Genomic DNA, 27,698 nt, shown 5'->3' on the forward strand with positions numbered 1-27,698 from the left:
AGGGTCTTGGGGATGAAACCAAGGCAAACCGGTGATCCCAACGCAGGTGGTAGCAGCATCAGCAGCCCCACGCCCCACTCCAGGGGCCAAACGTGAGCCAGCTGCCCTGGCCGACAGGCAAGCAGCTCGGATGGGACTCACTTGTCAGAAAAAACGAGCTGCTCAGTCTCTAATGAGTGGTCGTTCTCTCCGCAACAATACCCGCCGCTCTACAAGCAATTAGCAAATCGAAGCGCTCTCTTTGTGGACCTGCATTAATGTACTCCTCTACGCTGCACATTAAATAGCTCATAGGTATGGCACAGCACAGGAGCAGCAACAACCAGAGACACAAAATTAAAGCTTGCTTCAAAGAGTTATGGAAGCAAAATTATGTGTGCTGCATGCAGGGAATAAATCAAAACAACCTTCATTGCGAAACATCATTTGAGTCTTCTGCTTTCATCAGAAACCATGATTATCTTAACAGCCACCCCAAGACAATGCAGGTACTTTGCAAGGGAGAGAAGCACGCAGCACTTTCACTGCCTCAGATTCAAACCAGTCATTTTTATTCTTTCCCACGAGGGTGGAATGCCTGTGAACACACACAGCCGCCTATTCCTGGGCCATGCTCGCGCAGCCATAAATCCAAAGTGCGGGTCCCCAGAAGGGAAGGCACGTGCTGGGAGGGCAGGAACAGGGGGGAGAGGAGGAGGGTCAGCCTGGCAGAGCCGTAGCACAGCTGCAAAGCACGGCATTTCTACAGCCTGCCAAAGCCCAAGCTACCCGTAGCAGTATTTGATATGCAACAGTTGTGTGCAAATTCAAGTCAAGTGCGATGACTGGCAAATTTAGGTATAATGTTAATTAATAGCTATTTCAAATTAATTACCTCCTCAGATAAATTCTTGCCTCTCCTCTTCAACAAAGTTAGCACACAATTTAAATGCACGAGGCTGTACCTGCTTCCAATCACAGAAATATGGAGCCTTGTGCGTCCTAACATGCCCGATAATCTCTTCAGTTTCCTTGTGCTGGCTACCTCCCGTTCCCTGGGTAATTTCACAATACCTTATGAACCTAATCACCTACAAAGAAGATATAAGATGAAGCTCCTCTGCTCAAGCTAGATGGCCTTAGTGTGCAGCTAGCGTGAGGTGACCTACAACATGGTCCAAGCCAGCAAATCTTATCTGAAGGTATAAGCTGGGGAAGGAGGGGGAAAAAAAAGCACATCACCACATCTTTCCATTAGATTCAGGAGAAGGAGGTAGAATAATGTACATCAAAGCTGCAGCTGAAACGCAGAAGGAAACCCCAAAACATGGCTGCACTCCCAGGATGACTCTGATAAGGAAAGCACTGATTGTAACACTCAGAATTCAATCATAAATTAAAAACATATAGCTCTGTGCACTGCACTTATGAATTACATGGAACAATAGAGGGATGTCATGAAAACGCTTTGAAGAAATGGTGGGAATCACTAATTCTCTCGCTAGAGACACACACAGATATGTAACAAGATTCTGGCTTGTAATGAAAACAGGAGGAAAACTTTGATTTCAGAAAAAAAAGCCACAGACAGCTTACTCATGGGGGTGGCAGACTGTGACAGAAGTAACTCAGCCACTTGCAGTCAGACTTCAGTTTATTTGCATACTGCGAACCTGCATATTAAAACATTGTGAGAGCTGAAATGAAATTTTCATTAGTGTTCAATCTGAAATCTTACCCATGGGATTCAACTTTCAACAGTTAAGGCGTGCATGTGCCTGTTTTCACTTTAGAGCTATCTGTTCGTTTATATCACGGGAGCCAATACCTTCCGCCTTCAACCCATTAGCGCACCATTACTGCAGATTGGTAGCCGTACAGCATTGTTTTAGCAGCTCCAAAATTACACTGGGTTAAATGGTCATTTCTAATTTAAAACGCTGTTTTGATGCTTCGTAGGAGAATTTACTGATCTTTCGCAAAATTGCATCATTTGAGATCACAATCAGTAGGACAGTTTGGGATCAGACACTGCTAAATAATGCCTTGCTGCTTTAGGGATTCAATCCAGCTGCTCTCAAGAAAGTTCTCCTGGTTTTAAAATCAAATGCACAGCCTGTATAAAGTGGGAAACAACAGCTACAAATGAACGTTGGTATTGGCTCAGAAGCCTCGCAGCCACCCTGTTATTTTACAGGGGCTGGACCAGAGGTAGGTGGCAGCTGTCAGTTGGTGCAAAGGTGGAGGGGAAAATTCCCCAATGACTTCTGAAAGCTTTTCATAAATTTAGTATACAGTGAAGTGACACTGAGTTTAGAAAAGTTGCAAAGGCAAAACAGAGACCATTACTTACTGACATAATTTATCTCATATGGATAGGCTTAGAGCACAACCAGTATGTGTCTCAGGCCACTGCTTATATGGTTTTCGATGTGATTTAGTTGTTCTTAATTTACCCCAAGCAAGGACATAAAACACACGAAATTGGACTGGCTGTGAGAAGATGTCCCCGTACCTCCAAGGACCTGTGCTCCTGGGCATCAGATCGCAAACTGCAACACCCAGGGACCGAAGGCTCTGTGCTGGGCGGTGAAGGGTGATTTCCATCACAAAAACAAGAGCTGCTGCCTGTCGAGAACCAGTCTCCTACTGGATTGGATGTGCGGCAGTGAAATGCCGCCCCCAAGTGAGAGACAAAAAGCAACCGGTGAACAACACGAAGCATGAATAAAGCAAAGACTCTAGGGTGCTAACCAAAAAAATGATACTGCAAATTGAAAAAGTGCTGAAGTCATAGTTATAATTACTGAAGATATAGGGAAAACATCTGCAAGATATGAGCTCCTGTCAAACACGCTATCAAGATTTACTGGACAAAGAGATAATAACCAGATCTTTCTCTTGCTCTAAAGTCCCAAGGACAGACCAATCCCTCTTCTTCTGTTTTGTTTTGAGAGGGACAGTCACTTAGTAACATCAGGAATTCTCGACAGGAGGTTTATTATAATGAAATCACACCAAATTCTCACTGGTTGAGCTATGAGAAAGGGGTGCAAACAAAGCCACTGCGAAACAACTGATGCAAGATATAATACCAAGCAAAAAAATACCCACATTTTTATTCCTGGCAAGTCACTCCACCTACCTCAAAGCAAGCTGCATAGTTCTGCAGCAGAGACCTGGCTTTTGTTCTCGCTCTGCCTAACGATTGCTGGGACGCCTGGGGCAAATTGCTAAACTCTCCAAAATTCCTTTCCCACTCACCTTAATGCAAAGATGATATTCACTCTGTAAAACCATCCAGCATCTTTGGCCAGAAGGTAATCTCTGAGTTCAAGGTGCTATCACTGACACAGAACGTAGAGGATGGTCCACACCACTCAGGCAGTAAAAGGATTAAGCACCACATTAAGTGCAAAACTCAGCACCTCCACGTCCAGAGGTGGCGGTACCCAAGTCTCCCTGATCCTCAAAGCAAAGGTGACCTTCACAGCTGCAATAAAATACAGAACGCGGAGAAACATCCGGAACTTCTCAAAATCTACTCCATCAACACTGTTCACATAATCTCCCAGGCAGACACTGCTGGTTAAGGAGCACAGTACCAAAGCAAGCTGGGGGAATGGCAAAATAACATTATGTTCAGGAAAAGAAGAGTCCCTGGAGATCAGAGCATCCTATGCCAGACAGAAACACTTACAGGAAAGCAGGTAGGTGCAGGTAGGGAGGAAAATAAGGAGCTCAGGTGTTACTAGATTTTTCGTGTGTCAAGAAGTGTCAGGTTTGCAAACATCTCTGAACAGCAGCATGCATTTGTTGATTTTAGTCTGAACTGCAACAGAGGTTGAGGCAAGACTCAGGTGCAACAGCTGAGCATCTCCTTTCCTCCTGACTTTCCTTGGCGTTTTCACTCAGCACCTTCCTAAGGCAGAACACAGAGACCAAAAGATTAACAAAGCTCTGCTGGAATATAATACATATTTGCGAGAGGTCTGCTTTCCTCCGTCCTAATCAAATGGTGCTGCAGCCCCTAGGGAGAGAACACACTGCCAAACAAAAATGCGAGCATGCAGCTGCTTCCTCAACAGCAAAGGGCAGTCTGACTGATGAAACTCTGCCAAGCCGATTGCTTCCAGCACTCCGCAGTCAGCCAGCAGAGCATCTCCTGGACACACACCGGTGACTCCCAGATGCTGATGGACTCTCCGAAGGAATCATTCTGCATCACTGGAACACCCATCAGAGAAGCCTCTGCCACTAATACTCTCCTTGTAGGCTCACAAATATTCCTACCTCAGAGAAGCAGCTGAGTACGCGATCTTCGCAGGGAGTCCCTTCTCTTTTGCTGCTCCCCGAGCAACGTTTTTAACTCAAGAGTTGAAAGATAAACTGGCATAAAATCTTTTTGTTCAGGGATGACCACAAATCTCTTGCCAGAAGTAAACCAGATTATTCATCTATTAGTGTAACAAAAAAGCATTAGGTGAGCATCAGGTCATTCCGCAGGGATGAAAAGGAATGCAAACCTTTTGGAGAACACTGAACAGAATTAATTTTACTGTGTGGTAATCAAATCTCTAAAGCTGAAATGGAGGGATCCCAGCACCAGGTTCTGAAATGAATGTAGAGTCTCTGGGATTCAGTCTCACCATCACTGTTTCAGTGATCTTCAGAACAGGTAGTGTGAATCATTCCAGGATCCAGTGAGCACAATGTTTTCAGGTTGCATCAGCCCGTCCTGAACTGGGAAGCAGAGCTAGAGACTACAAGATGAAAACACAGGAGCTAACAGGGATGTAATCCCTTGCCATCAGATGTAATGACAAAGGTGGCTGGGAAAGGGGGTAACAGTTGTTTGTGCATTTAGTTGTAATTTTCTTGCGAAGTTCCAATGACAGCTTTTTTTTTTGTCCTTCTTTAGATTACCAGCAGAATGATTTCAGGCTTCAAAACCCCTGTCCTAATGAAAGCAAACATTAGCACAAGCCAAATCAAAAGAGAATCTCAAAAACTAGAAGTAGTAGCAAAATGACTGCCAACATCCCTACCAAATTGTGAAATCTGCCAGTCATCCTACATGGTACATGTTTTCCAGTGCCTCCTCCCTGGATCTAGGTTCTCCCTCCCTCTGTCAGTTGCCTCCAGCTAGGTTTGACAGCTAGGGGAAAATAAATGACATTTAGTAGATGAAGTCCGTAAATTAGCCAACAAAAATGTTCACTCTTATCCATTCATCAGAAAAAATGGTGGAATTACATATCTCCACCTAAAAAAGCCCTTCTAATTTCAGCCCGATGAGTCAGCACTGCTGTATCTCATCACTAAGAATGATTCATTGTCAGTGCACTTCTCAAAGTCAAGAATAAGGGTATTCACCCCAATCCACTGTCATCTCCTAACTACTCTGAATCCAGGCACTGTGTTTGCATACACTATTGTTCCAATGATTTATGTGATTGTGTCACTTTTAATTTCAGTGTATAAAGAGATATTGTCAGTCCATCAACACAACGCAGCATTCTCTTTTCAGGGGGCTGACAAGTGAATACCTGGACAATCCTCTTGCTTGCCAAGAAGGAGAGGTCTCTACAGCCCGATACCCAGAGGTGGCAATGCTGCTGAAGGTGTGGGTGGCCACTATCATTTAAGAGAAACATTAATACCTGCTTATGAGTTATAAGAGGGTTTTGTGTATGGATTAGACCCAAAGGTCTGTAGCTGGATGAAACAGAGCATCCAAAACTAAAAAGCAGCACAGTAGTTTTATAGTCTCCTAATATCTCAGCCACTTTAGCTGTGATAAATCTTTTGAACTATTAAAACAAGGCTACTGAACAACTCGTACTGACCACAGCACCCCTAAGGACTGAATGGCAGCACCTTCCTCCAAGCTGCCCAAGGCTGTTTGGCAGCTAGCAATGCACAGTGGCAGTTCCAAAAAGATTTTTGTTATGATGTGTATGTGCTATGGGCCTGTTCCCAACCACTTCTCACTGCTAATCCATGCAACACACTCCCAGCATCACCCCTCAGACACGCAGCTGGCTTCCCAACACAACTACTGCGAAATTCTCGGCCAGCAACCATCACCAAGCAAGCGAAGATCCACATTAAAAACTTTTTTTTCTTCTGGGTTAATTTTAATTTAGTTTGATGTCATCCTGGTTCTCTGTACTCCTGCACAGGTTGTGCTAGCTCAAATGAAGGTCAGGGAAAGGTTTAAGGCAGTGCTGCCCTTGAAAGAAAGGCTTGTGAAATTACAGCCAGCATATTTTTGGCATCCAGCAGAATCGTGGGTAAAGTGCCTAAATCTCAGAGGGTCTCACACAAATTTGAAACACTCTTGAAAGTTGCTAGGAAACAACATTCACCCTCCAGACAGGGTTGTGCAATGTTTGCTCTGACGAAGCAATGCTTGTATTACCTTTGCCGTGTTTGTTTAGGACCTGTCTCCTCTGCTGCCAGAGTATTTCCAGTCTCTAGTCTGGGCGTGTAGCTGGGTTTTGCTTAATAAGGTAGACATTACACTTTAAAGGCAGCACTTGTAATTAGCAGAAGCACACTGCTCAATTCCTGTTCCAGACAGGGTTTTCCAAATGTCATGGTGTGCTTAGCACAGCTGATCTGCTCTGACGGCTGCTCTAAATGCGACTGACCTAGGAGGGTACAGAGTAAGAATCAAGTTGTATCACAGGAGGTGAGATTAAAAAATGAATAGCATAATTCTCTGCTTTTGTCCTGCATGTTGATTTTCATGGGTTGTCTGTACAGCACTGGGAGCAAGGTAAGTTTACCAGAAAGATTCTCGTTTGTAAGGCAGAAGGGATGCTCACACTTGGAGGCCAAGCAGGAATTTCTCTTGGAATTTTATACCTGCTCTCTGGGTCAGCCCACCAGAAGAAACTGCCTTCTCCTGGTTGTCCTGCCAGGCTCCCATGGCACCAAAATACAGAGCACTGAGGGGAGTAAAAAATACTAAAAATCAAAAAAGTTTTAAAAGCTTGCACTGGTACTGGCTGCTAAAACCATTTTACAGAGGCTCTGACAAATCCAGCACCCTTCAGAGACTCAATTTAAAACAGTATTTGCTTTCTAAATTCATTTTAGAAAAGCAAAAACAACCTAAGTGATTACCAGCAATACACAGCATTAAAAAAAAACTCTCAATTCCCAACAAATACCTACCCACAACAACAAGCCCCTACGCTAGCAGAAGAACACCAGTGCTCGCATCTCCACGTACTGCATGAATCAGTGGTTTCCAGTCTCCTTGCAGACAAGCTTCACTTCAAAAATCCTGGTAGCAGTCCACACCTCAGCACAGCTCATGGACTCAGCAAAAGCCCATCTGAGCTTATTAACGTAGGTGTCATGCAACATCTCACCTGTGATGTGCTTGTGCCTCACCTACGACTCCTGCCTTGCTGTTTGGGCTACACCAGCACAAACTTAACACTTCTCCAGAAGACACCGAAGATGATTAGCACCAACCCTGCTCAACAGAAGGACAAACCAAAGCACAAGGATCACGCGTCCTCTGCAAGGCTACAGAAGCGATGGCAATTTACAATTATAATATTGTACTGCATCATTGTTGTTCTACAAGCAGGAGAGGATTTAGTGGCAGAATTTGCCTAAGGTCGTGTGACTGTTGGGGGGAAAAAGGGAGGGTTAACAGTACTTCTACCAAGAGACAGTCCTTCCATTGAAAAAGTAAAAAATTAAAATAAAAAAATCCCTCCAAGATGAAAACTAGAAGGAAAATTTGTGTGAAATGCATTTTTACCCCCCTCAGATAAAATCAGGCATGCTTGCACACCATTGGTCATGCTCCCCTAAACCTCCCTGAATAGGAGCAAAACCTTTCCACTGTTATTCAAGAATATATTCAAAGTAAACAAATCCCAATGGGATTTAAGCACAGTATAAAAGCTTCAGCAAAAATCATTGGAAAAAAAAAAAAAGAAACCAACTAAAAGGATCCTCTCTTGGCACACTCTTGAAAAAAGGATTTCCTACATTTCTAATTGACTGCCACCATGGCTTAAATGAATGATCTATAAATAGGCAGCAAATTCAAAGCAAGCATCTGAAGGAAACATCCAGTTTTTGAGTTGTTTTTCTTGTTATTGCTTAATCATTTGTTGGAAAGGGGGTGGCTAACAAGGTAGGACAAATGTGGTTAAAAGATAAAGAAACAGAAAAGGATGGGGCGTGGGAGGGAGGGATAGAAGCACACGTGATGAAGTTCAAATGTATGAAGTGCACAAATCCATTTCTGACTCCAGCTTTCCAGAGGGCTGAAGGATGGGAGGGGATGCACACAACTATGTCAGAGCAGCAGTGAGGAGCTGTGCTACACTCAGGGTAAGCAGGGACGGAAAGAAAAAGAGGTACCAGACAGCATCCACAGCATGCACAACGCGATAGCCGGCTGCGGGGCTGGCTTGGGTGCAGAAGTTCATTTGGCTGTGGTTACAGAAGCAGCGCTCAGGGTGGGTGCTGTGATGGAGCCGCTTTCTGCAGGCAGGCTGAGGCTGGTAGCTCACTCGTGAGGAGACGGGAAAAATCCGCTTGTGACTCAGGAATGAGAACGCCCTGAAGATCCCCTCAACTCTAAGAAGGCTTTTTTGTTATCATTAAATTCTTATCTGAAAACTCAAGCTTCTGCGGGCCACCTCAGACTAATTTCTAGTCTTTCCTTCATAATGGGTCCCATACACCATTAAGTGCACTCATTAAAGTAAAGCACTGGAAGTGTTCGAAGTGTTCGTGCAGCTGGCTCGTGGTAAGGGTCATCCAAAACAGGAGTGGAATCAAAGCTGTTAAAGTTAAGTAACCATCCACATCGAAAGAGAAGTGAAAATACTTGAACAACAAAGCTGGAGGAATGTGAGTCATTCCCAGAGAGAATCTGGCTTCTGGAAAGCATTTGCGGGAAAATTTCTAATAAACTCCATTTTATTAGACTGAGTAACTGTTTCTCTAAATAACTGCAATTTTTTTTCCATGGCTCTTGTTGCATTCTGTCCACTCACTCTCCTTCCCTCTCCCCACATTTGGTCCGAATGCCCACAACATTCCCAGTATTCAGTTCTCCAGCATCCATCAAAGCAGCCAACTTAATTATCCTTTTTAATTACTCCTCTTAATCCTGTGATCCTTCTTTCAAAGTCCAAAGGGGGCTCTCGCAGAATCCAAGGAGCAGAAGACCTTCTGGTTTCTTTTTCCAAGGCGTTTGGCTACCTGCACAGCCCTTCGTGACTCCAGGGAAGTCCTTCCTTGCAGCTCCAGGGCAGATCCTGCCCAGCACGCGGTGCTTGCCCGCGGCAGCCAAGGAACAGCTCCCAGCCTTCTCTGTGCGGGAGGCCTACCCCATGCCACCTCTGTACAGATTTACAAAAAAATCACCTGCAACAAGGGGAATAAAAGATTAAACAAACCACCCTTGCATAGCACAGGTGTGATACAGATGCTGGGCTTGCCGACCATTAAAACCAGGTTTAATTTACCCTGTAAAAACTCGCGTGACGGTTGCTGTGAAGGCGAAGTGCAGGATTACCCAACCTGGGGCTGAAGTCCCTTGTTTATCCAATAAATCAGACACAGAAAAAGGAAGAGAAATGCGTATTTCCTTGCGTTGCCCCATCAGTGTTTCTCAATTTTCATCTGAAAGGATTAACTCCAGAGGGAGCACTGCAATTTTATCCTAACCACGATCCGTTCAGCCCTTGGCCCTTCTGCGGAGACCGCCAACAAAGACGCCAGACAGGATGGTATTTTTGAGATGCGAGTGTTTATCTTCTCTGAGCGAACCAAACAGCAACTCATTTCAGGAAAGCAATCCAGCAACTCACAATCGCTTCTCGCTCCAGCAAATGCAGACTGACAAGGCAAAAGGTGAAGCAGCCTGATGGTCCCATTAGAAACCCCTGAGTTTCCTCGCACCTGAGTGTCTGTCTAGCAAAGCCGTGCTGCAAAGTATAAAAGATCTCCATTTGGCAAGGCAAGGAACAAATTCAGAACAAATGCCAAGATAATCTCAGTTGTTAGCTCCCACCACAAAGGTACAAGACGTACTGAATTGGGTGCTCTGTGGCTCAGCGCCGTGCTTCAGAGCTGCATGCACGCTCGCAGGCAGAGGGGCACTGCGCAGGATGCAGTTACTGCATGCAGTCAACGCTGCAGGTGGAATTAAATCAAACAGCAGCACCAGGTACAGCAACACGGGGCATGGCAGATAGCTCCCTTCTGTAAATATTTGCAGATAAGAACTGGGAACAGTTTGGGGTTTTATCCTTCTGTTCACACTTACATTTTCTTTCTTCTTAACCAAGCAGATAAAGAGCTAGGAGGTTTCACCTTTGCCTGCGTGCCAGGAGGGCTGACCTCGGGGCATCACCAGCCTGTTTGTCCATCACAGGCTGATGGATGCCAGAATTACTCTCAATTCACTCTTTGTCAGAGAGGTTAAATAAAACGTACACTTATTGTAGGAATGGCTGCATTTGTGCCGTGCAGCAGCTCCCAGATGTTCACGAAGACTCGAGAGCGACCTCTTGGCTCTCAGTTCCCCGCTGCTGTTCAGAAACAAGAGCTTTATCCAAAGAGCAAATAGAATGCAGAAGAAACTAGTCTCAGCAACAATTACAATAACATAATTTGTAAAGTGCTGATGGGCTGTAGAAGCCAGCTACAGGGAATTTGAGTTTTGTCTGGCCTAAATAAAAAGGTGCTCATTATCTGGAGAGAAAATGTCACTTATGAACGATAAGGTCATGCTGCACCGTGAAGATAAACATCATTTCTCCATATAGCTGTGATAGTCTCATCTACTGTCTTCCGAAAGGTACATAAACAACAAAGTAATAAGATGGCTGTAGAATTAGCTTGGGATGCTACATTGTTTTAAGAGCATAAAGCAGTCATCTGGGCCTCTATAGACATGCCTTCCTGAACTAGCACCAGGAACCTGTATACACCTACCCCGTGCCCTTTGGGTAACAATAATAAATAAATAAACCCTGATGCTTTCAAACAAGCTTGGTATCAGGTATGCTGGGAGAATTTAAGACCAACCACATCTCACATTGCTATGAACATCCACGGGAATTACACACACCTGCATTGGTGGTTCTGTGCTCAGACACCCCCAGGCAGCCTATGCCAACCGTATCGAGCACCTGTACTTTAAATAAACACCACACATAATGGTAACAGCTTCCCTCTTTTCCAGGGTTCTGCATGCTGCCATGCAGCAGCTGAGAAACAATTAAGCACACTCAAACGATCTCTGACCATGTCTCTTCCCCACTTAACAAAAACGGCAGTGTCAGAGCCCTGGGGTCTCCACCGGCTCATCGGTTTGTGGTCTCTACCACGAGGCCAGGTCCCAGCTTTGCCCTGCAGAGCATGGACTTTAAGAAAATTCAGAGCTCGTGGGCTCTCAAGAGATGTTCCCATGAGGTAATACTGATACAGACATTTATCACTTCTTCCTATATATAAATAATGTCTGGTGACTGTCTCTATACAAATAAGCCTCAAAAAATCTCTCTCCTTATGCAAGATACTCTACTTAAAATAACCTCCATGAAACAATTACTCTGTTCCCTTTCACAGCTACTGAACATATCACTGGGGTTTTAACAGTGTAACTCATCATCTTTCAAGATTCCTGTGGACTTCCCATAAAAATTAAAAATATTCTGGTTTAGCAACTCTTCCCAGAAAACTAGGTTTCCAAAGGAAAAAATGAGCTGTTTTAGTAATTTTCCAAGAGGAAGTGAAGTTGATGTCGCAAGACTTCGTGTTTATAAGTCCGACATTTGGAAAGCAGGCAAGAAAACATTGAATAGATAAAAATCAATGCTTTAAAACAGAAATCAGTTTGACTTTTAATGGGGTCTTGAATAGGACTGAAATATGAATGTACATCTGTCAAAGCTAAGCTCACTATAGCCGTTATGGCCATTTAAACAAATTGAAAATATAAATCACCTCAGTCTGTCAAAATAATGTGCCATGTATTTCCTATCTGTGTTACTGTCACCACAGTAGGATTCATGACACATGTATTGCACAGCAGCGCTGTCTGCTCCATAAAACAGCATAAATCTCAAAAGGAAAACGGTACAACTTGCCTTACAAGAAGACTGTGACTTTCTCCAAAACTTAGGGCTTTCAGTTTGTTTTGCTGAAAAGCTTTTAGCAGAATCAAAGCACGTTTGACATTAGCACTGATTAAAGCAAATAGATAAATTGCAAAGCCTCTGAGAAAACAGAATTGTTCCTTACAATTTACTTGGACCACCCCTGAACAGAGGAGATCTATATCAGCAGCTTAGTTTTTATTCACAGCTTGATGAAAACCCCTATCAGCTGGCTTTTTCACTTATTCTCTTCCCAGTCTTCTCCAAGCATTAGTAGGCTAAGCACATTTAAGTAGAAATGGAAGGGAGAAAAAACAAGAGAGAACTCCAGCAACCTTGCTTCAAACGCTGTTCAAGTTAGGACTTGCAATAGTATTGTGCTCTAATTCATGAGCTTAATAAGAAATTAATAAGGCTGGAGAGAGGGAAAAGCTGCAGTGCATGGACAAACTGGCCCATAGCAGGAAGAAGATGTGGGAGCAACCACAACTTGTAACTCCAGAGAAGAAAGCACTGAAGGTGAATAACTAGGTATGTTCTGCAATAAAATAATTGCAATCGTCTCTGGCATTTAGGCACCATACAACGTGCCCACGTGCTGTGCTGACCCAGGCTTTCAGACTGATTAGTTCCCAGAAGAAACGCCCCTTCCACTGTTGGTGCTTAAGACCAACACTGGAAATAATCAATGGGCTTCAAGAAGAAAACCAAGACAGCAGCTGCTGCTGTTCTAATCTCCACAATAAGCAAAGCATGAAGTGGGTGAAGAAGGATCTTACAGCTCGTGCAAACTGCAAAGAGCAGGAGTGTGAGGATCCACGAGTGCATGGGAACACGCCTGTGCTGTTGTCATTTTCTCAAAGTGTACACATTAAGACTAGGAGGTAACAGGACTGGAACAAGGCTCTGTAGCTGGAAAATGAGCTGGGCAGAAGTGTGTTGAGTCACGTACCGAGGCTGCTGGCTCTCCATGTACACTGCCCAGCACAGCACCGAGCCCCAACTCCATGCCCAGGGACAGGGAGGCAGGGATCTCAGTGCCAAGCCCTCTGGCCCCAGGCTGCCCCCATCCCTTTGCCCAGGTCCAGGAATGCAAGGAGGACTGACATCTCCAGGGCAGAAAGAATTACAGATATTGGCCCTGCAGGGAAAGCTTTGGAAAAGCCCGGCTATAGATAAAAGTTGATGGTGTGTTTTTAAATAGAAAATGATCATTAAAACCTTAATCCCTGTTTCCTACAGGAGGCCATCATTGTGAATTAAAAGATGACATGAAAACACTCATAAATACATACTTTAAATACTAAATTATGCAGAGATCATGTAATTATTCTGAAATGAAGCACTATGAATCACAGAATTCAAATCCAATCAGTTTAAAAATCAACCGATCTCAACAAGTTCAGCACATCTCTTAAGATGCTCCAACAAGCGCTTTTTAATGTCATTAATACAAGGCAGAACTAAGGAGTAGCTAACATTTCTGTGGCATTTTATGAATGTGCAATCTTCACTTCTTATTTTTTCACAAGATACTTCCTTGTTTCCCTCAGAATTGCTTAGTTTCCACAAGCTGCTGAAGCTTTCATCAATGCAAGAATGTTCCTGAGTAGTAGTGCTAATAAGCAGAGGACATTAAACATCAGCCTTAGCTCTGAGCTTCCCAACACTGAGGACGGATTTACCCTAACGAGCCAGGCACCAAAATACTCTTAGGGCTGAGCCACATGAACGTGTCCCACCTGCTTGAGGTGTTGGGCTGGGTGTGCTCAGAAGCAGCTCAGAAATAGGATGGGGCATAGGACGCCTCCATGGGGTCCCATCATCCCGCTGCAGAGTCCAGGCTGGGTCACCACGTACCCCAGAAGGTGTTGAGGAGGCTTTGATTGTTCCCTTCACTTCAAGGATCACTTGGGCACCCCCAAACACAAGCCCTGCTACCCGTGATGGCTGCCCACGTGGGTGAGACCTGCGTTGCTTTATGTCACCACACTTTTCCAGCTTGGAAGAGATCAGAGAGTTAGATCTCTGAATTAAACACTGAATGAAATTCACCTCATTTTTGAATGGTTCTCTACCATTGCAAACAAAGAACAAATAATCTGCAATTGTAGATAGCAGCAGTGGGAAGCGGGGCAAGCACTGAAGGAAGGTGCCCAGCAGCCTCCCTGCTGACCCCCAGCCCCCTTATTTGCACTGCCCGGCTTGCAACAGCAACCAGAGACACACACCAATTGTATTTCTACATTTCCAAAGCCTTCAAGAAGCTAGCAGCTACCTGTTCCTAACCTCATTCTCCAGAGACTTGTTATCACCACCCTGTTTGCATCCCAGCTTCCCCCCCGGCTCCCAGCAGTGCCCGCTGGCAGGAGCTGCACCAGGCTGCATGGAGCTGCTCCTTTGTGCGTCGCCTCTGTCCGCTGCCATCTGCTGGGGACGGGGCTCCTATTCCCCCTCCTGATGTATTTCTGCTGCCTCCTCCACCTGAGGACATCTAATTGCAGAGCCTGTATCTCCAGGCACAGGCAAGCAGGCTCCCCAGTGTAAAATGTTTTAAAGCTCTCATCGCCGTACGAAATGCTCTCCCCTGTTCTATTGTGGTAAACATGACTCATAACTGCCCATCAGTTATCTGCTCTTTCCAAAACATCATTAAAAAGAACCCAATTTTAAAGCTTTTGTAAGAATTTAGACCCAGTTCATCTGCTTCTCTTGCCTCCTATAGCCCAGTGCAGCTGAAAGCAGTTCAAGTTCCCCAGGTCAGGCCTTGGTTGTGCTTGGTTATTCGTAACATCACCGGGAGAGCCTACAGGAAGATCTGTTAAACCAAGAGCATTTTCGGGGGGGTGCAGTTTGGGGTCAGGATCTTTGCTGTTGCCATTTAAACCCAGTGCTGATTACATTGGCTTAAACAAACCGAAACACTTCAGAGTGGAGTTTGCAGGACTCTGCTGTAAACTCCCTACATGGCTAACACAGGTGGGTACCATTAATTGGTAGCACACATTTTTGAGTTTAGAATCAAGATGTAATCTGGTCAATAAGAGAACTAGAGGCAGAGCGTCACAGACCATGACTTCATTAGGAGCATGACTTCCAGCAAGAGATGATGACAATTACAATGTCACCCCTTGCTTTTACTGCATTTGAAGCACAAGAAGGCAGTGGGGTTGCGAAATGCTTTTCTGCCCCATGTGCTTCAATAGCCTAATTCAATCTGCAGCTCCTTGTTGTGGTGCAACTGGTCATTTTTCTGAGGGTTTGTCTCTAAAGCAGCTCACCACAGGCTAAAGGTACACATACTGGCTTAGTTAATGATTTAATTTACTCAATACAAGTTGGTGCCAGAACATTCTCATTTCTTAAGAATGATGGAGGCTTGCTTCTGTTTAGCAGTGGTCCCTAGGAACTGGTGAGTTAAAGCCATTCTTAAACTGTCAGAGCACCCACACTCAAACGAGCTGTAAAATCTCCCCTTGGTGAAAACAATGCTGCTTTGTGCAGAATGTCTGTAGCACAGGCGATGCCATACACTCCTCTTCATCTATTGCTGATTTTCAGGACACATCCAAAGTAAAGAAGCTGCTCAAAAAAATTAATAGTAATTGAGTTTTAAAATCTAGTTTGACCAAAAAAAAAAGTCTCAACACACAGAGACAGGCTCCGTTGCAGCATGAACCAGTTTGCAGGGGCGCTCCTCTTCCACAGAGCAGGGCCTGTCACCTTTAACAAATCATTAAGCCCCTCATGAGTCGACTTCCTCATTTATATGATGGTTATTTGCAAGGTGCTCTCCCCAAATGCAGCCGCTGGCAGGTGTAAACTGGAGGGGAGGAAACTAATGGCTCCCTGACTTGACAAGGTCACTCGGGTCTGAAGGAAGATGAAACACGCGAGAGAAGAGGGAACCCAAGATAATCCATTTTGCAGGACTGCCAGAGGACATGGAGCCTGACCTGGCTCTTCCCTAGAAAATAAAAGAAACAAAAGACTGCAGCGGCTCCCAGGAAGGCTCGTGGCTGCCAAGAGATGCCAAAGCCTTCAGGTTCAGTGTGCTATTTCAGCAAGGTGTTTGCTTTGTCAGAAGATGATGTCCAGCCCTGTGACTGCTTCAGCAATCAGTGGTAGCTGATGCATGGAGCACATCAGCATCATCTCCAGAGAGAGTCTGTTTTCTCCCACTTGAGTTGCAGATAAGAGGCTACAATGACAGCAGAAGTCTGGGCAAGTGAAAGGCATCCCATTCTGGAGTGGCAGGAAAGCTCCAGTGACTCAGATGTGCTCCTTATGGACACCCAAAGTGAGAAGGGTAACCTCACTACTGCTCGCAGTTGTCACCAAGAAAAACAGTGCACAAAGGTTGGATGGCAGTGGAGAGGTAGTGAAAGCAGGCAGGAGAAGTCTGAAAATGAAAAACTCCTCTGCACAGATGGAAGGAAATTTCTCTGCAAAGTTCCCATCATCACAGAAAGCCCTTCTGCTATGTAAAGATGCAATTTACCTCCAAGGGGGAGAGGAAACTCAGCAAAAGGATAAAGCAAGACAACCATGAAGTGTGGATCAAAGGGAGGGGAAAAAAAGGTAAAAAAAATAAAGAAGTGGAAAAGCACTGAAGGAGGAGCGAGGTGAGAGACAAGGAGGAACTGTTAACTGCTCAAATAAACATTTTATTCCATCCACACGTAAATTTTTAGAGCTTTAAACACCAGGGTGACTGCTAAGTAACTCACTTTGCACGGAGCAGATTTGTGACTGACATCAGAGGCAGCAGCACTGCCCGATTTTCACCACCAGCAGATGAGCTGCACTTACCAGGTGCAGGTAAGGTGACACATTTTGGTCAGGGAGTTTTGAGGTCTCCAGTAATGCCCATGGTGAAGAAAACACAGACCATATGGCATTTCGTGTGCCGAAAGTGTCAGCTTCATAATTAACTGATTACCTATGGTGCTCACAGTGTAAATCTCTCAATGTAAAAAATGCTAGAGACCATTGAAGGTGTCAGCGTGAATCTTCCTTGCAAATCTCTCTTCATTAAAGTTTCATATGGAGCCAAGCGTGTTGTAATAAAATAGCTATTAATGGAGTTATATTTATGATGATTTCTCTTTTGTGCAGCTGGATTTAACTTTTCAAACACTAATCTCCACATCAGAGCTTTTTCACAATAGCTTCCACACGTACAGAGGCTTCTTGCTTTGTCATATTTACCTTGAAATTAGAGCTAACAGGAACTATGATTGAAAAAATTAATCAAGATCAGCAAGAAAACTGTTAATATCACCAGCGTCAAACTGCAAATTCATGCCATGATAAAAACACAGCTACGATTCTGTTTATTTTACGTGTTTATAGCATGCTGGCCAGAGACAAACTCATTCCCTCTTCAGTTCCAAAACACACTTTTAAAAAGATGGTGAGTGACACTTCATTAACTGCTTGAAATAGGCAGACACAGACTGCTTGCTTTTTTCAGCCACCATTTCAGACAGTATCTTTCCTGCATCTCCCCCCTGCTTTACATTCAACGCTCCGTAAAGAGCTTTCCTGCACCTCAGCAGACAGATGGGCAGTGCGGAACAGGGGCTGTGCCGGGGGCAGGCAGTCCTGGGGAGGATAAAGCAATCATTTCCAGTCCCAGAACAGGCTACGTGTTTGCATGTTCGTGCATTAGAGATCCAGCTTTTCTCATCAGCCATCAGCGAAGGGGATTTAAAGTTCCCCATCAGCCCGTCTTTGTCCTCCTGTTCTCTGCTCCATCAGGCTCTGACAGGACGAGTCCTTAGGCAGCAACACAGCACCTCTGAAGCGATCTGGGATGGAGGCGTCGTTCTGCATTTGAGTTTCTGGAGAGGTGCCTTTATTCCTGACAGGGACTGGGATGCAGACCCAGCAGCGTGCCCAGCAGCCGTCCTGCCCCACGAGGGTCCCGCTGGCTGGGCACAGAGGGAGCCAGACACAGCTCAGTACCACACAGCTCCATCCTTGCAGCGCGCACTAAAAAACCTCTCCTGTCGCCCTTCAGGGCCTGCACACTTCTCTCTGGTTCCCTGTGTTCCTTAAAATGGCTTCTCACCTCCATTTATACATCAAGCAGAAGACTCATCACAGACCTCATCTCCCTAATGAGTTCAAAGCTGTTGCCTCAGCACAAATCTTCCCAGCCCCACGTGTCTCCCTCCCCTTTGGTGCTGGGTTATCACCAGCACTGTCTTTACCCGAGAGCTTCCTGGCTCACACAGAGCTGCTGCTCAAAGGAATGGAAAAACCTCCATTTTCACAGGAAAGAAAAATCCCTGTTAAAAACATCACTTTTTCCCCTCTACTGCTTGTTCCGAGGTGGGGCTGCTGCTAATAGATTCGGGCAGCCAGAAGAAACATGTGTCAGATAGCTTTATGAGTATCAAAGGGCTCTCTACTAGGGAACACAGGAAGAGATTTTGGTAAAAGAAATTTTCAGTAGGGGGAAAAAAACAACACCCTGCGATAAAACAAGTCAGTGAGGAGAAAAAGGGTGTGATTTTTAAGGCTTATGAAAAAAGCTGAAAGGCAGAAGCAACAAGCAAAATGCAATTGTGTCAGCCTGTGCTTTTTGGTTCTGCTCCATCGCTCTCTCTTCACAGCCTCCCCAGCCTTTCGCAGGATCTCAGAGCAGTTGAGCACGTTGTTGCTTTGCTGCCACCACCTGCATGCTCCTTGCAGATGGATTCTTCTTGTTCTTCCGTGCTACCCTGCAAGCCTGCTGCCCTCCCAGCCCACCCGGACCAGGTGTGCCCGGGATGCCCCATCCCTTCTGCCACGCTGACTTAAACACGTTAAAGTAAACGTCAGAGATGGTTCAGCCCACAGCTCAGAAATCATCCGAGGCTCCAAGGTGCCTCATTCCCGCCGTCTCCTCTGTTTGTTTGTGAGATGAGTCACGCAGGTGTCAACATTTCTAAAATTTGTGCGGAGCTTCAGCAGAGCGGGGAGGTGCAGAGCATTATGTTAGAAGTTATTAATAGCTGCTATCAACCATTTTTTTGATCTACAAGCAGTGGATTACAGCAGCTGCTCCCGATGATGAGACACCAGGAGTCTCACCTGTACCTCAATTTCCCTTTCTAGTTTTCAGATTTTTACTAGAACAAAAAACTTTCCCCCAGAATATCAAAATAGATTGGGTTCAGCCATCAACATTGCAGACAGAAAGGCAAACACAATCAAGCGAAGCATAAAATTTTACTTTACAAGGGGAATATCAGGACTTCGAATCCTGTTTGTAGCAAAGTCTTTGAAAGACTTAAAGGTTGACATTACACAAAAACAAACCTCCAGAGAACACAGCTCTTTCCTGAAATTTTCTGTGTAGCCCTTAATCCGTATCCATGAAGACAAAGTTATCATTTGTTCCCTATAAATAATTAAAGACATGTAGGAAGTGGTTCCCACACTCCTCCATGCTTTCACCTGAAGAAGAAAAAGTAATTTGCTGTTGCCCAAAGACATCATGCACATTTGACCTATTCAGTGAAATCTTCTTCCATCAACCCAGAGCCACTGCTGGGAACAGCTAAGAAAACAGGAGGAATTAGCCACCTAACACTTCATGTCAGTGTCACCCGGCGTTAAGCAAGAGAGTGATCAAACAACGCGGAGAAACATTCAGAGATGAAGCAATTCAGGCAAGTTCCCATTTCATTGAATGTTACCATCTAATTTCTCTATCAGCTTGCCCCAAACTTGACAGAATTCTTTTTCTTGGAACTTGACAGAATTCTTTTTCTTGGAAAGAGGAGGAAGTGGATCTATAACGTGGGTTCACACCACACTGCTCTGCTTGCTAAGGCTTTAAAGGTCATTGGAACCAGTACTGCCTGCCTCAAGTCTCCACCCCATCAAGGGAAGAAAAGAGCATTTTAAAGATGACAGAAGCAACAAGGAGATTTATACACAGTGGGGCAGTCCAATCTACAGTTTCAATGGGAATCACAGGAGCATCAATTACTACAAGTTTTACTCCATTTGAATTATGGCATCCATAAATCTATGTGCCGGAGGAACCAGATATGAGGAAAGGAAAACTCACATGCTTACAGTAATTGCAAAACCTATGCAATAAAACTGCCAAGATTTAAGACCACAGACATATTTCCAGATATTTCAACTCGTGACCATTCCAATATGACAAAATACAGCAGGGAAGTAGGGTACAATTTGGCAAATGGATGTTATCATTTACTTCATTCCAGTCATGTTTCAGACTACAAATTTACATAAAGAGAAGTAGCAATAATATAAATGTTCCTTTGAGAAATACTTCTGTCTTTGGCAAAAATGTTTTTCTTGAGGAAACCCTATATAAAAAGGGTATTTTATATAATGTATTTTCTGGTACTTTATATAATTTTATATATATTATTGGGGTTTTCAGGCCTAAAGCCATGAGAAGAAGAGTTAACAGCAGGCAGATACTTTACTTCTTCAGCCCTCAGAGTAAAGCTCTAATAAACACACCCTTGCTTACACTGCTTTTAGAAGAGCCTTGCTACACGGGCACTGCAGTGCGGCCCTGAGATCAGATCACAGAGAACACAACTTGAGGGTCTTATCAATCCTAGAACCTTGAAACCTGAACTTTGCAAATCTATCGTCTGTGAGAGCAGATCACATCACCAGGCACTTCCATCCTAAAGGTCTCAGCTGTTTCACCACAGGAGTTAGAGAAGGATGCTTCCTTATTACCTCCAGCTCGGTGTTATGAGCGTGCAGCTTCTGCACCATCTCCTCAGCTTCCCGCATGCGCCGGTTCAGCTGGGGCGAGTGCTCCGACGGGGTCAGCTCGCTGTCATACGACTCCAGGATTGCTCGCATGCCATCACGCTCCTGTTGGGAAGAACAGAAATCACCTTCAGGGATAAAGCCCCTGAGCCCACTCAGGGCGGAGGGTTCCCAGAACAGTAATTTACCCATTGTTTTTCCCCGTTGTTCCTTCACGTGGCGAAGGAAGCCTGATGTACATAAATTTGTGGTCTTCACGTGGGCACTGAGCCATGGATGTGAACACAAGGTTCTAACAGAACAAATTGTGCTAACCCAAGAAATGAGAAGCTGGACTGTGTTGTGTACACGAAAGCACACATCCCTCGCAGGAAAGCAGTGTGCATACACTCCAACAAGCACACACCAACTGAAAACAGAGCCTGCCTTCTTTTTGGAGACACTGTTCTAATTCAACATGCTGAATGGGTTTCTTCAGCAAAATATTTAGTGTAGCACTTGACATTTTTCCTGCCAAAGTATTCCAGCAATGAATGAACAGAATTGTGGCAATAGAAATGAAATAGATTTGACAATGAACAAAGTGGCTGAGAGCAAACATCCTCTAAATGGTATGCGACTGATCACTTGTTGAGCACTGCGATGTTCAGTGTTTATAATAAATATTTTTTCCGAGGTTAATATCCTGCAGAGAATGTGTTTGGCTCACTTTTCGATTTGCTGGCAATTATAACCAAACATTTTCAGAGAAAGACAAAAAGAAGGATCCCTTTCCCTGCTCGGAGAGCTTTTATACTCCCAAGTACAAAGGCTGGATTGAAAGCTAAATGTAAAACTTTTTGTGCAGGTCCCTGGTTGGAGTATTCTCTGATGCGTTCCCAACTTCAGACGGCACCTACTGCCTACCTCCAAGACAATGGGGGAGAAGAATGGGGACAAGAGGCTGAACAACATTTCAAAAAGTCAGGCATGTTTTAAGAAGATTATGGTTTACAGTGCAATATGCAGACAGGGATTAGCCAGCTGATGGAAGCGTTTTATCTTTTGACCGTGCTGAAGAACTTTGATGTTCGCGAGGCTACAGAACAGAGTCAAAGCAGCACACTCCCTCTGCATAAATCAAAAGAGCAAAAACTCCTAGGAAATCTTACAGTGCTGCCTCCCTTTCATTGCTGAAATTTGCTATCTTGCCCTGTTACAAAAATGTACAAATGTTCAGGGCAAACCAGTTATCTTGTGTGAATTCTGCAATCACAAACATCCGAAGTATTATTAGAAGATCACTCAGCTTTACAGCTGTGCAGCTCCCAGGCCACCACTACTCCTACGTCAAAACCAGAGCACTTCACAAACGCAGCTCAGCCACGCTGAAATATTTCACTGGGATTCTGCTCTTGGGGAAATCAGGAATTTCGAGGGTAAAAAAAAAAAAAAAAAAAGAAAGAAAGAAAGAAAAAAAAAGCCAGCTGCCATCACTCCCAAATGTAAAAGGCTGTATTTCAGAAAAAGAAGCCAATGCGAAGTGTTCAGTCGAGCAAGCCTGTACATGAAGGCTGTCTTCCCCTTTCAAAATGTAAAGGTCAAACACTGATCATGGATAACAAGTGTATGCATGAGGAAGGGCAGGAGCATTCAAATTCAAGGTGTGAAAATAAGAAGGGGGGACCCACCAGAGGTGTGGTGTGTGCTCAGAGCCTGCAGTGTACTGAAAGGTCAGCCACGATGGTTGGAATGGGCAGCAGGTACAAAAACTCTAGAGCAAAGCCCAGCCTGAGGCTGACAGAACTCTGTTAATAAAATAATAAAGAAAGCCAGGTTCTAACATAAACGGTACTGAAAGCCACTATTGGCTTCTTGCTCGGGCCTGACTGAAGAGAAACACTTTTTTAAGGAAAGAACAGTTTTTCCATAAAGTTTAGAAAGAATTATTGATTTGACAGACAGATGAAAGGAAATACTTCCGTGTTCCTGCAGGAGAAAGGCAACCTGAGCCACACTGCACCTGCCTTGCAATGAACTTGTTTAGCAGAAAAGGAGCAGTACAAGAAGGCTTCACCCTTCTCCTCCCCCAGCAACATCCACACACACCGCCCAGACTGCCGAGTGCACTCTCCATAGGGCTGCCTGCCTTTGCTCAGGAGATGACTTTTGTTCCCCATTTATTCCAGAATCATTGCCTAGAACACAGAAGAGAACATAAGGATGGCATTTAGTGAAGTTATTGGTTTGATCCTTGCAAATTGTTGCAATTAGCTCTGTAATTACACCATCCTCTCACTCATTCTCTCTGTACTCCAAGCTGCTCCGCTATCCTCATTCTCTGCTAAGCATCTTTCATCAATGGGACAATTTAACACAACAACGTTACATCCATTGCAGGAGGACAGTCCCAAACTCCTTAGCATCTCCCCAGCAGCAAACAAGACCCGTGGCAATTCCCATCACACTCGGCTTCCAATTAACTGCTGAATATTAGGTCACCTAAGTCATCCCCAGCAAGATCCTAGCAGTTCCCCAAGCTGTTCAGCTGCAAGGACAACAAACTTCCCATTCTCATCCCATCGTGAAAGCAGGTGACACTGGATGGGGATGGGAGCATTCTTACAGGTGGTCCTTCCCCTAAAATCAACTCCAGACCTTGACAGAAAGAGATTTCTACCAAAAGGATGAGTGCAGTTGTCAGGAAAAAGCAAGCACAGGAAACACAGCACAAGCTTTATTGGAAAAAAAAGGGCTGAAAAGCTGAACTAAAAGGTGGCACAATTAAACACTTGATCCTGGAGTCTAGTTCTCCTCTTTAATTATTTCTAAATATTAATACTGTAATGAAATCAATTCTCAGCTTCCAACAAGTGGTCCCCAGCTCCATTTTCCAATTCCTCCCCATCAAGAGCACTTGCTGAGAGCTTCTCCCTCCCTCCTAAAGATCTTGTTAGTTTGGCAGGAAACACAAGGTCTTGCTGAGAAGTCTTCTGTCTAAAATGTAATCCTAATTTAATAATTGCTGCAATCTCTCCATATCTCACACAAAATACTCCGCAGCCCCATCAAAGACTTCCCGAGTGACTTTAATATGCCCTCCCTAACCTTTCTCCAACGCCTCTGCTTTCCTGCCCTCTACAGGGGTAGAATTCTTTCTATCGGGACAATATTCAGCACAATTACTAAGAAGGGGTCCCCCTGAGAATTTCCATAAGTTACCCAGCACAGGTACCTTTGCTAATGCACAGCATGTGCCCTGCCTTCGCAGTGGCAAATCACCTGGAACAGTTCTTGCTCCCCTGTTCCTCCAAGGCCCTGAACACAGCACACTCCCAGGTGCTCTTCACTTTGGCAGTTTCTAATCAATGCCAGAACAGAAATGCAGCTTACTCCAACCATGCCCTAAAAGCACAATAGCTGGTTTTGATGTTCATTGTATACCTAGGAAATTAATGTCCCACAGCAAACTCTGCTGCTCCACCTTGCAGCTGTAGATTTGAAAGAGAAGAATAGGGAATTTTTCAAAGATTAAAGGTTCCCTTCCTTCTGCCAGCAACAGTCAAATCACCAAAAGAACATGCCTCTTACTACCACACAAATAACTAAAATGCTTTATAACATTAATCACAAACTGGAGCCAATCCCCTTAAAACCTGCTAGGGGAAAGTTCTGGATCACACCTTTGCAAAATAACCTCCCCTAGCATCAAACTTCTCTCCAGTTCTCCCAGCACCTTCTCTATTCCTTCTCCCGTGTAAAGCCAAATGTGAGCTGTTTGGTGAGCTGCTCGAAGAAATAGAAAAGTTTCTTTGCCTGGCACTGACACACCAGAGGGCTACAAGAGTAGTTTAGAAACAGCAGTAATATAAGAGGGCTCCTCCAGGACTTTGGGGTTAATTTCAGGGACAGACCTGAGAAGTGTTCAAAGAAGCACTGCACAGCTATCGCCATCCTGCCAACAGACCTGGGTCACTGAGGCAGCGCTACCGCACGGCCCCAGGGGCAGCCCACGGCTCCCAATTACGCGTACCGAGGAGAACGAGCAAATCCCTGCTGTGAGCTGGAAGCAGCTGGAGAAAGAGTAAAACACACGGAAAAAAATTAAAAATGCCATTTGACCATAGGTAGACAGATAAAGACTCAGGCCCCATCCCCGTTGATGCTTGTTAGCCCCTCCTCAAGCATAGGCACACAGAATTCACCACAGACTTTCTAATTAGTCGAAGAAAAGAAAAATCAATAAGAAAGAAATTAAAGTTACAAATCTCACTGAAGTCAGTCACACACCCTGGGAAAATTTGTTCCTGGGGTGAAGTTTATCTAGTGTCATAATTTTATTGAAATCCTATATCTTCCTATTGACTTTTATCGTTTGAAGCTGGATACCAGAGTTATCATTATTAGAGTTTCGGTGTTGCTTGCAGGCCCGAGGTTCGGTGTTTTTTTTTTCCCCTTTATAAACAAGCTGTAATTGTCTGTTTTATTGATCAATAAATCTTTCAGCTGCCTTTCTTCACCCAGCTCCTGCTCTGTTAAGGCTCCTGCACCATTCTCTGAAAGAAAATATAGGGTTGTTGTTTTTTAAAGAACAGATTGTTTTGTCATTAGCAATGAAAGCGCAGGAATTGTGCTGGTCGGTTCTGATAATGGCTTTTTAATGACAGATTCTAGTCACAGTAAAATCTGCTTTATTTCCACATGAGTGAACTTCAACTATTAATCCAAAACCCAAGCACACAGCTCGCTTGCTCTGTCACTTCTGCATGGGTTACCGCCTGGCAGAGGAGAGAGACTTTGTAAAGTGGAATCCTAATGATATTTCCCACTCGGTGCCTTTTTGATGGTACAGAAATATTCCTGTTCCTAGTGTTAAATGAGCTTTTTGTTTAATTAATGATAATTTTAGGAGAACGTTAATAGACTGCTTCATTATAGGAAATCAGTGGCAAGACTTCCCCCTCCTCTTCCTCTCCAGACTCCGAACTCCAAATTAGTCATAATAAGAGAAAGCTTCAAAACAAGACTGAAGAAAGAATATGGAGCTTCAACAGCAAACAGATGCTATTTGCAATCAGGTGTAATTTAGCTAACTATTCCCCCTAAAAACACAACTAAAAAGAGAAAGAGGAACACGCAGCAGAGAAGTGCATGCTCTCTTGCTTTAAGCTATCAAAATACACGCCGAGAACGTGGGAGGCGCTGCCCACGGTTTGACCGAATGCTGAACACGAGTAAAATTAGCAGTGTGAGGTGTGGGAACACACACCAAACTGCGGTCAGAAATAACTGAAGGATACCTTGGTGGTGCCAAGACCTACTGACAAATCCCATCCTTCGGATCCTTCCAAAATTACTCGCAGTTGCTCGTGGACCAGAGTCCACTACTGCTGATGAACTCACAAATGGCAGGACGGGCCCCAAAGACAGGAGTGAGGAACAGATCCAACCTTTCTAAAGAACAATATAACAGAAGATACAGACTCTGGGTATTATCAATCACTTCATAATGTTGGTATCTCAAAAAATACCTGAAGAAAACATTAACAATCAAATTGCGAGCTGCTAGAGAAGAATTAGGGACAAGAAACAATCAACTGAGACTTAATGCAAATAATATCAAACCAGTCTATTTTCCCTCTTTGACAGGTAACTTGTCTACTGAATAAAGGCAAACAAGGGATGTGATAAATCTCAACTTCAGTGATGTGTTTATCAAAGAGGAGGATTACAATTCAACAACACCTCCATAATTTAGAGAAATGAATTTGTATCGGGGTGATGAAATCCATGAAAGCAGAGCACTGAGCCCTGCATGTTGTGCAGCAACACAGCACTCGGCTCCTGTCAATAAGCTGCAGCATCAGTTGCTTCTACCCCTTCCCAAAAGTGCCCATTTGCACACACCAAACTCATCATGGCTGTGTTTCAAGACCCACCACTTGTCCTGAGTGCCACCAGGAGCATGCATAGGACTCAGATATTAGCAGGTCCTCCCCAGCCTGGTGGCTGGGGGAATTGATGTCCATTCTGCACAAAGACTGAGGTGATTTCGCTGACAACTACCACAGCTGCTTGTTCGGCTCTGTCTTCGTGGCTGATGGCTCTGTAGGAGATGTGGCTGAACGTACTGGGAAGCAACAGTCCTGCAGTTACAAGTCTGCCTTACTCTGGAGTAGTACAAACACTGCTCTGTGTGTACACAAAGCACTAAATAACCAGTGCAACTTCCAAGGTGGAAGGAGGAAGTTTGAGAAATGAGACAAAAATTGCCTATAGACAAAAGTTTTCACCTCTAATGACATGAGAAGTTTGGCTTCTGCAGGTCAGAGACTCCAAATTCACCATCAGCCCGGCCACCTCACACCAGCGTTCACCTCAGAGAGTGTCTCACCTCCTCCAGCTCTCAGATTTGGCCTCTTGAGAGCATCAGATGATGCAGCAAGACGAGCACTGTGACACGTCCCCCTCTCTGCCTGCTTCCAGAGAGAAATGTGGGCAGTGCAGGGTGGTGGCTTTTTGCTTTGTTTTGTTTTTATGTATTTATTTATACTGCACACCCACACGTTAATGCCATAGTGGCAGAAGATGGTAAAATGTGGGGTGGCCCAGAGGTGCCAGGTAGCTCCTGGGAAATTCTGTACCAGGGGGTTGAAAAAAAAAAAAAAAAAAAACAAGAAACTTTCTCGTTCCTTGTGGTGCAGGGCAGAAGCAGGAGAGTAAAGACTTCTGATTCCATACCATTACTCTGCAGGTAGTTAAAGGAAATTAATCCAATTTTATAAGTGACTTGGGCATCTATATCAAAACGTCTTTCACAAGTGTTAA

At 44.4% G+C, this 27,698-nt stretch overlaps 1 protein-coding gene across 8 annotated transcripts in view; it reads right to left on the minus strand.

Annotated features, from left to right (window-relative positions):
- MAD1L1 (mitotic arrest deficient 1 like 1) overlaps positions 1 to 27,698 on the minus strand; it is a 347,495-nt gene that overhangs the window by 181,850 nt on the left and 137,947 nt on the right. For 5 of the 8 annotated variants that reach the window (XM_038187038.2, XM_038187039.2, XM_027469053.3 and 2 more), the window contains one exon: positions 20,856 to 20,996. In XM_038187038.2, the coding sequence (XP_038042966.1) occupies positions 20,856 to 20,996 (141 nt within the window). Of the gene's footprint in view, positions 1 to 407; positions 429 to 14,420; positions 14,556 to 20,855; positions 20,997 to 21,079; positions 21,103 to 27,698 lie in introns of those variants that run through there. The other 3 variants (XM_013100133.5, XM_021272842.2, XM_021272843.3) reach the window with 3 other exon arrangements.

The sequence above is a fragment of the Anas platyrhynchos genome, chromosome 15 (assembly GCF_047663525.1).
Source record: "Anas platyrhynchos isolate ZD024472 breed Pekin duck chromosome 15, IASCAAS_PekinDuck_T2T, whole genome shotgun sequence".
NCBI classification, from domain to species: Eukaryota; Metazoa; Chordata; class Aves; order Anseriformes; family Anatidae; genus Anas; species Anas platyrhynchos.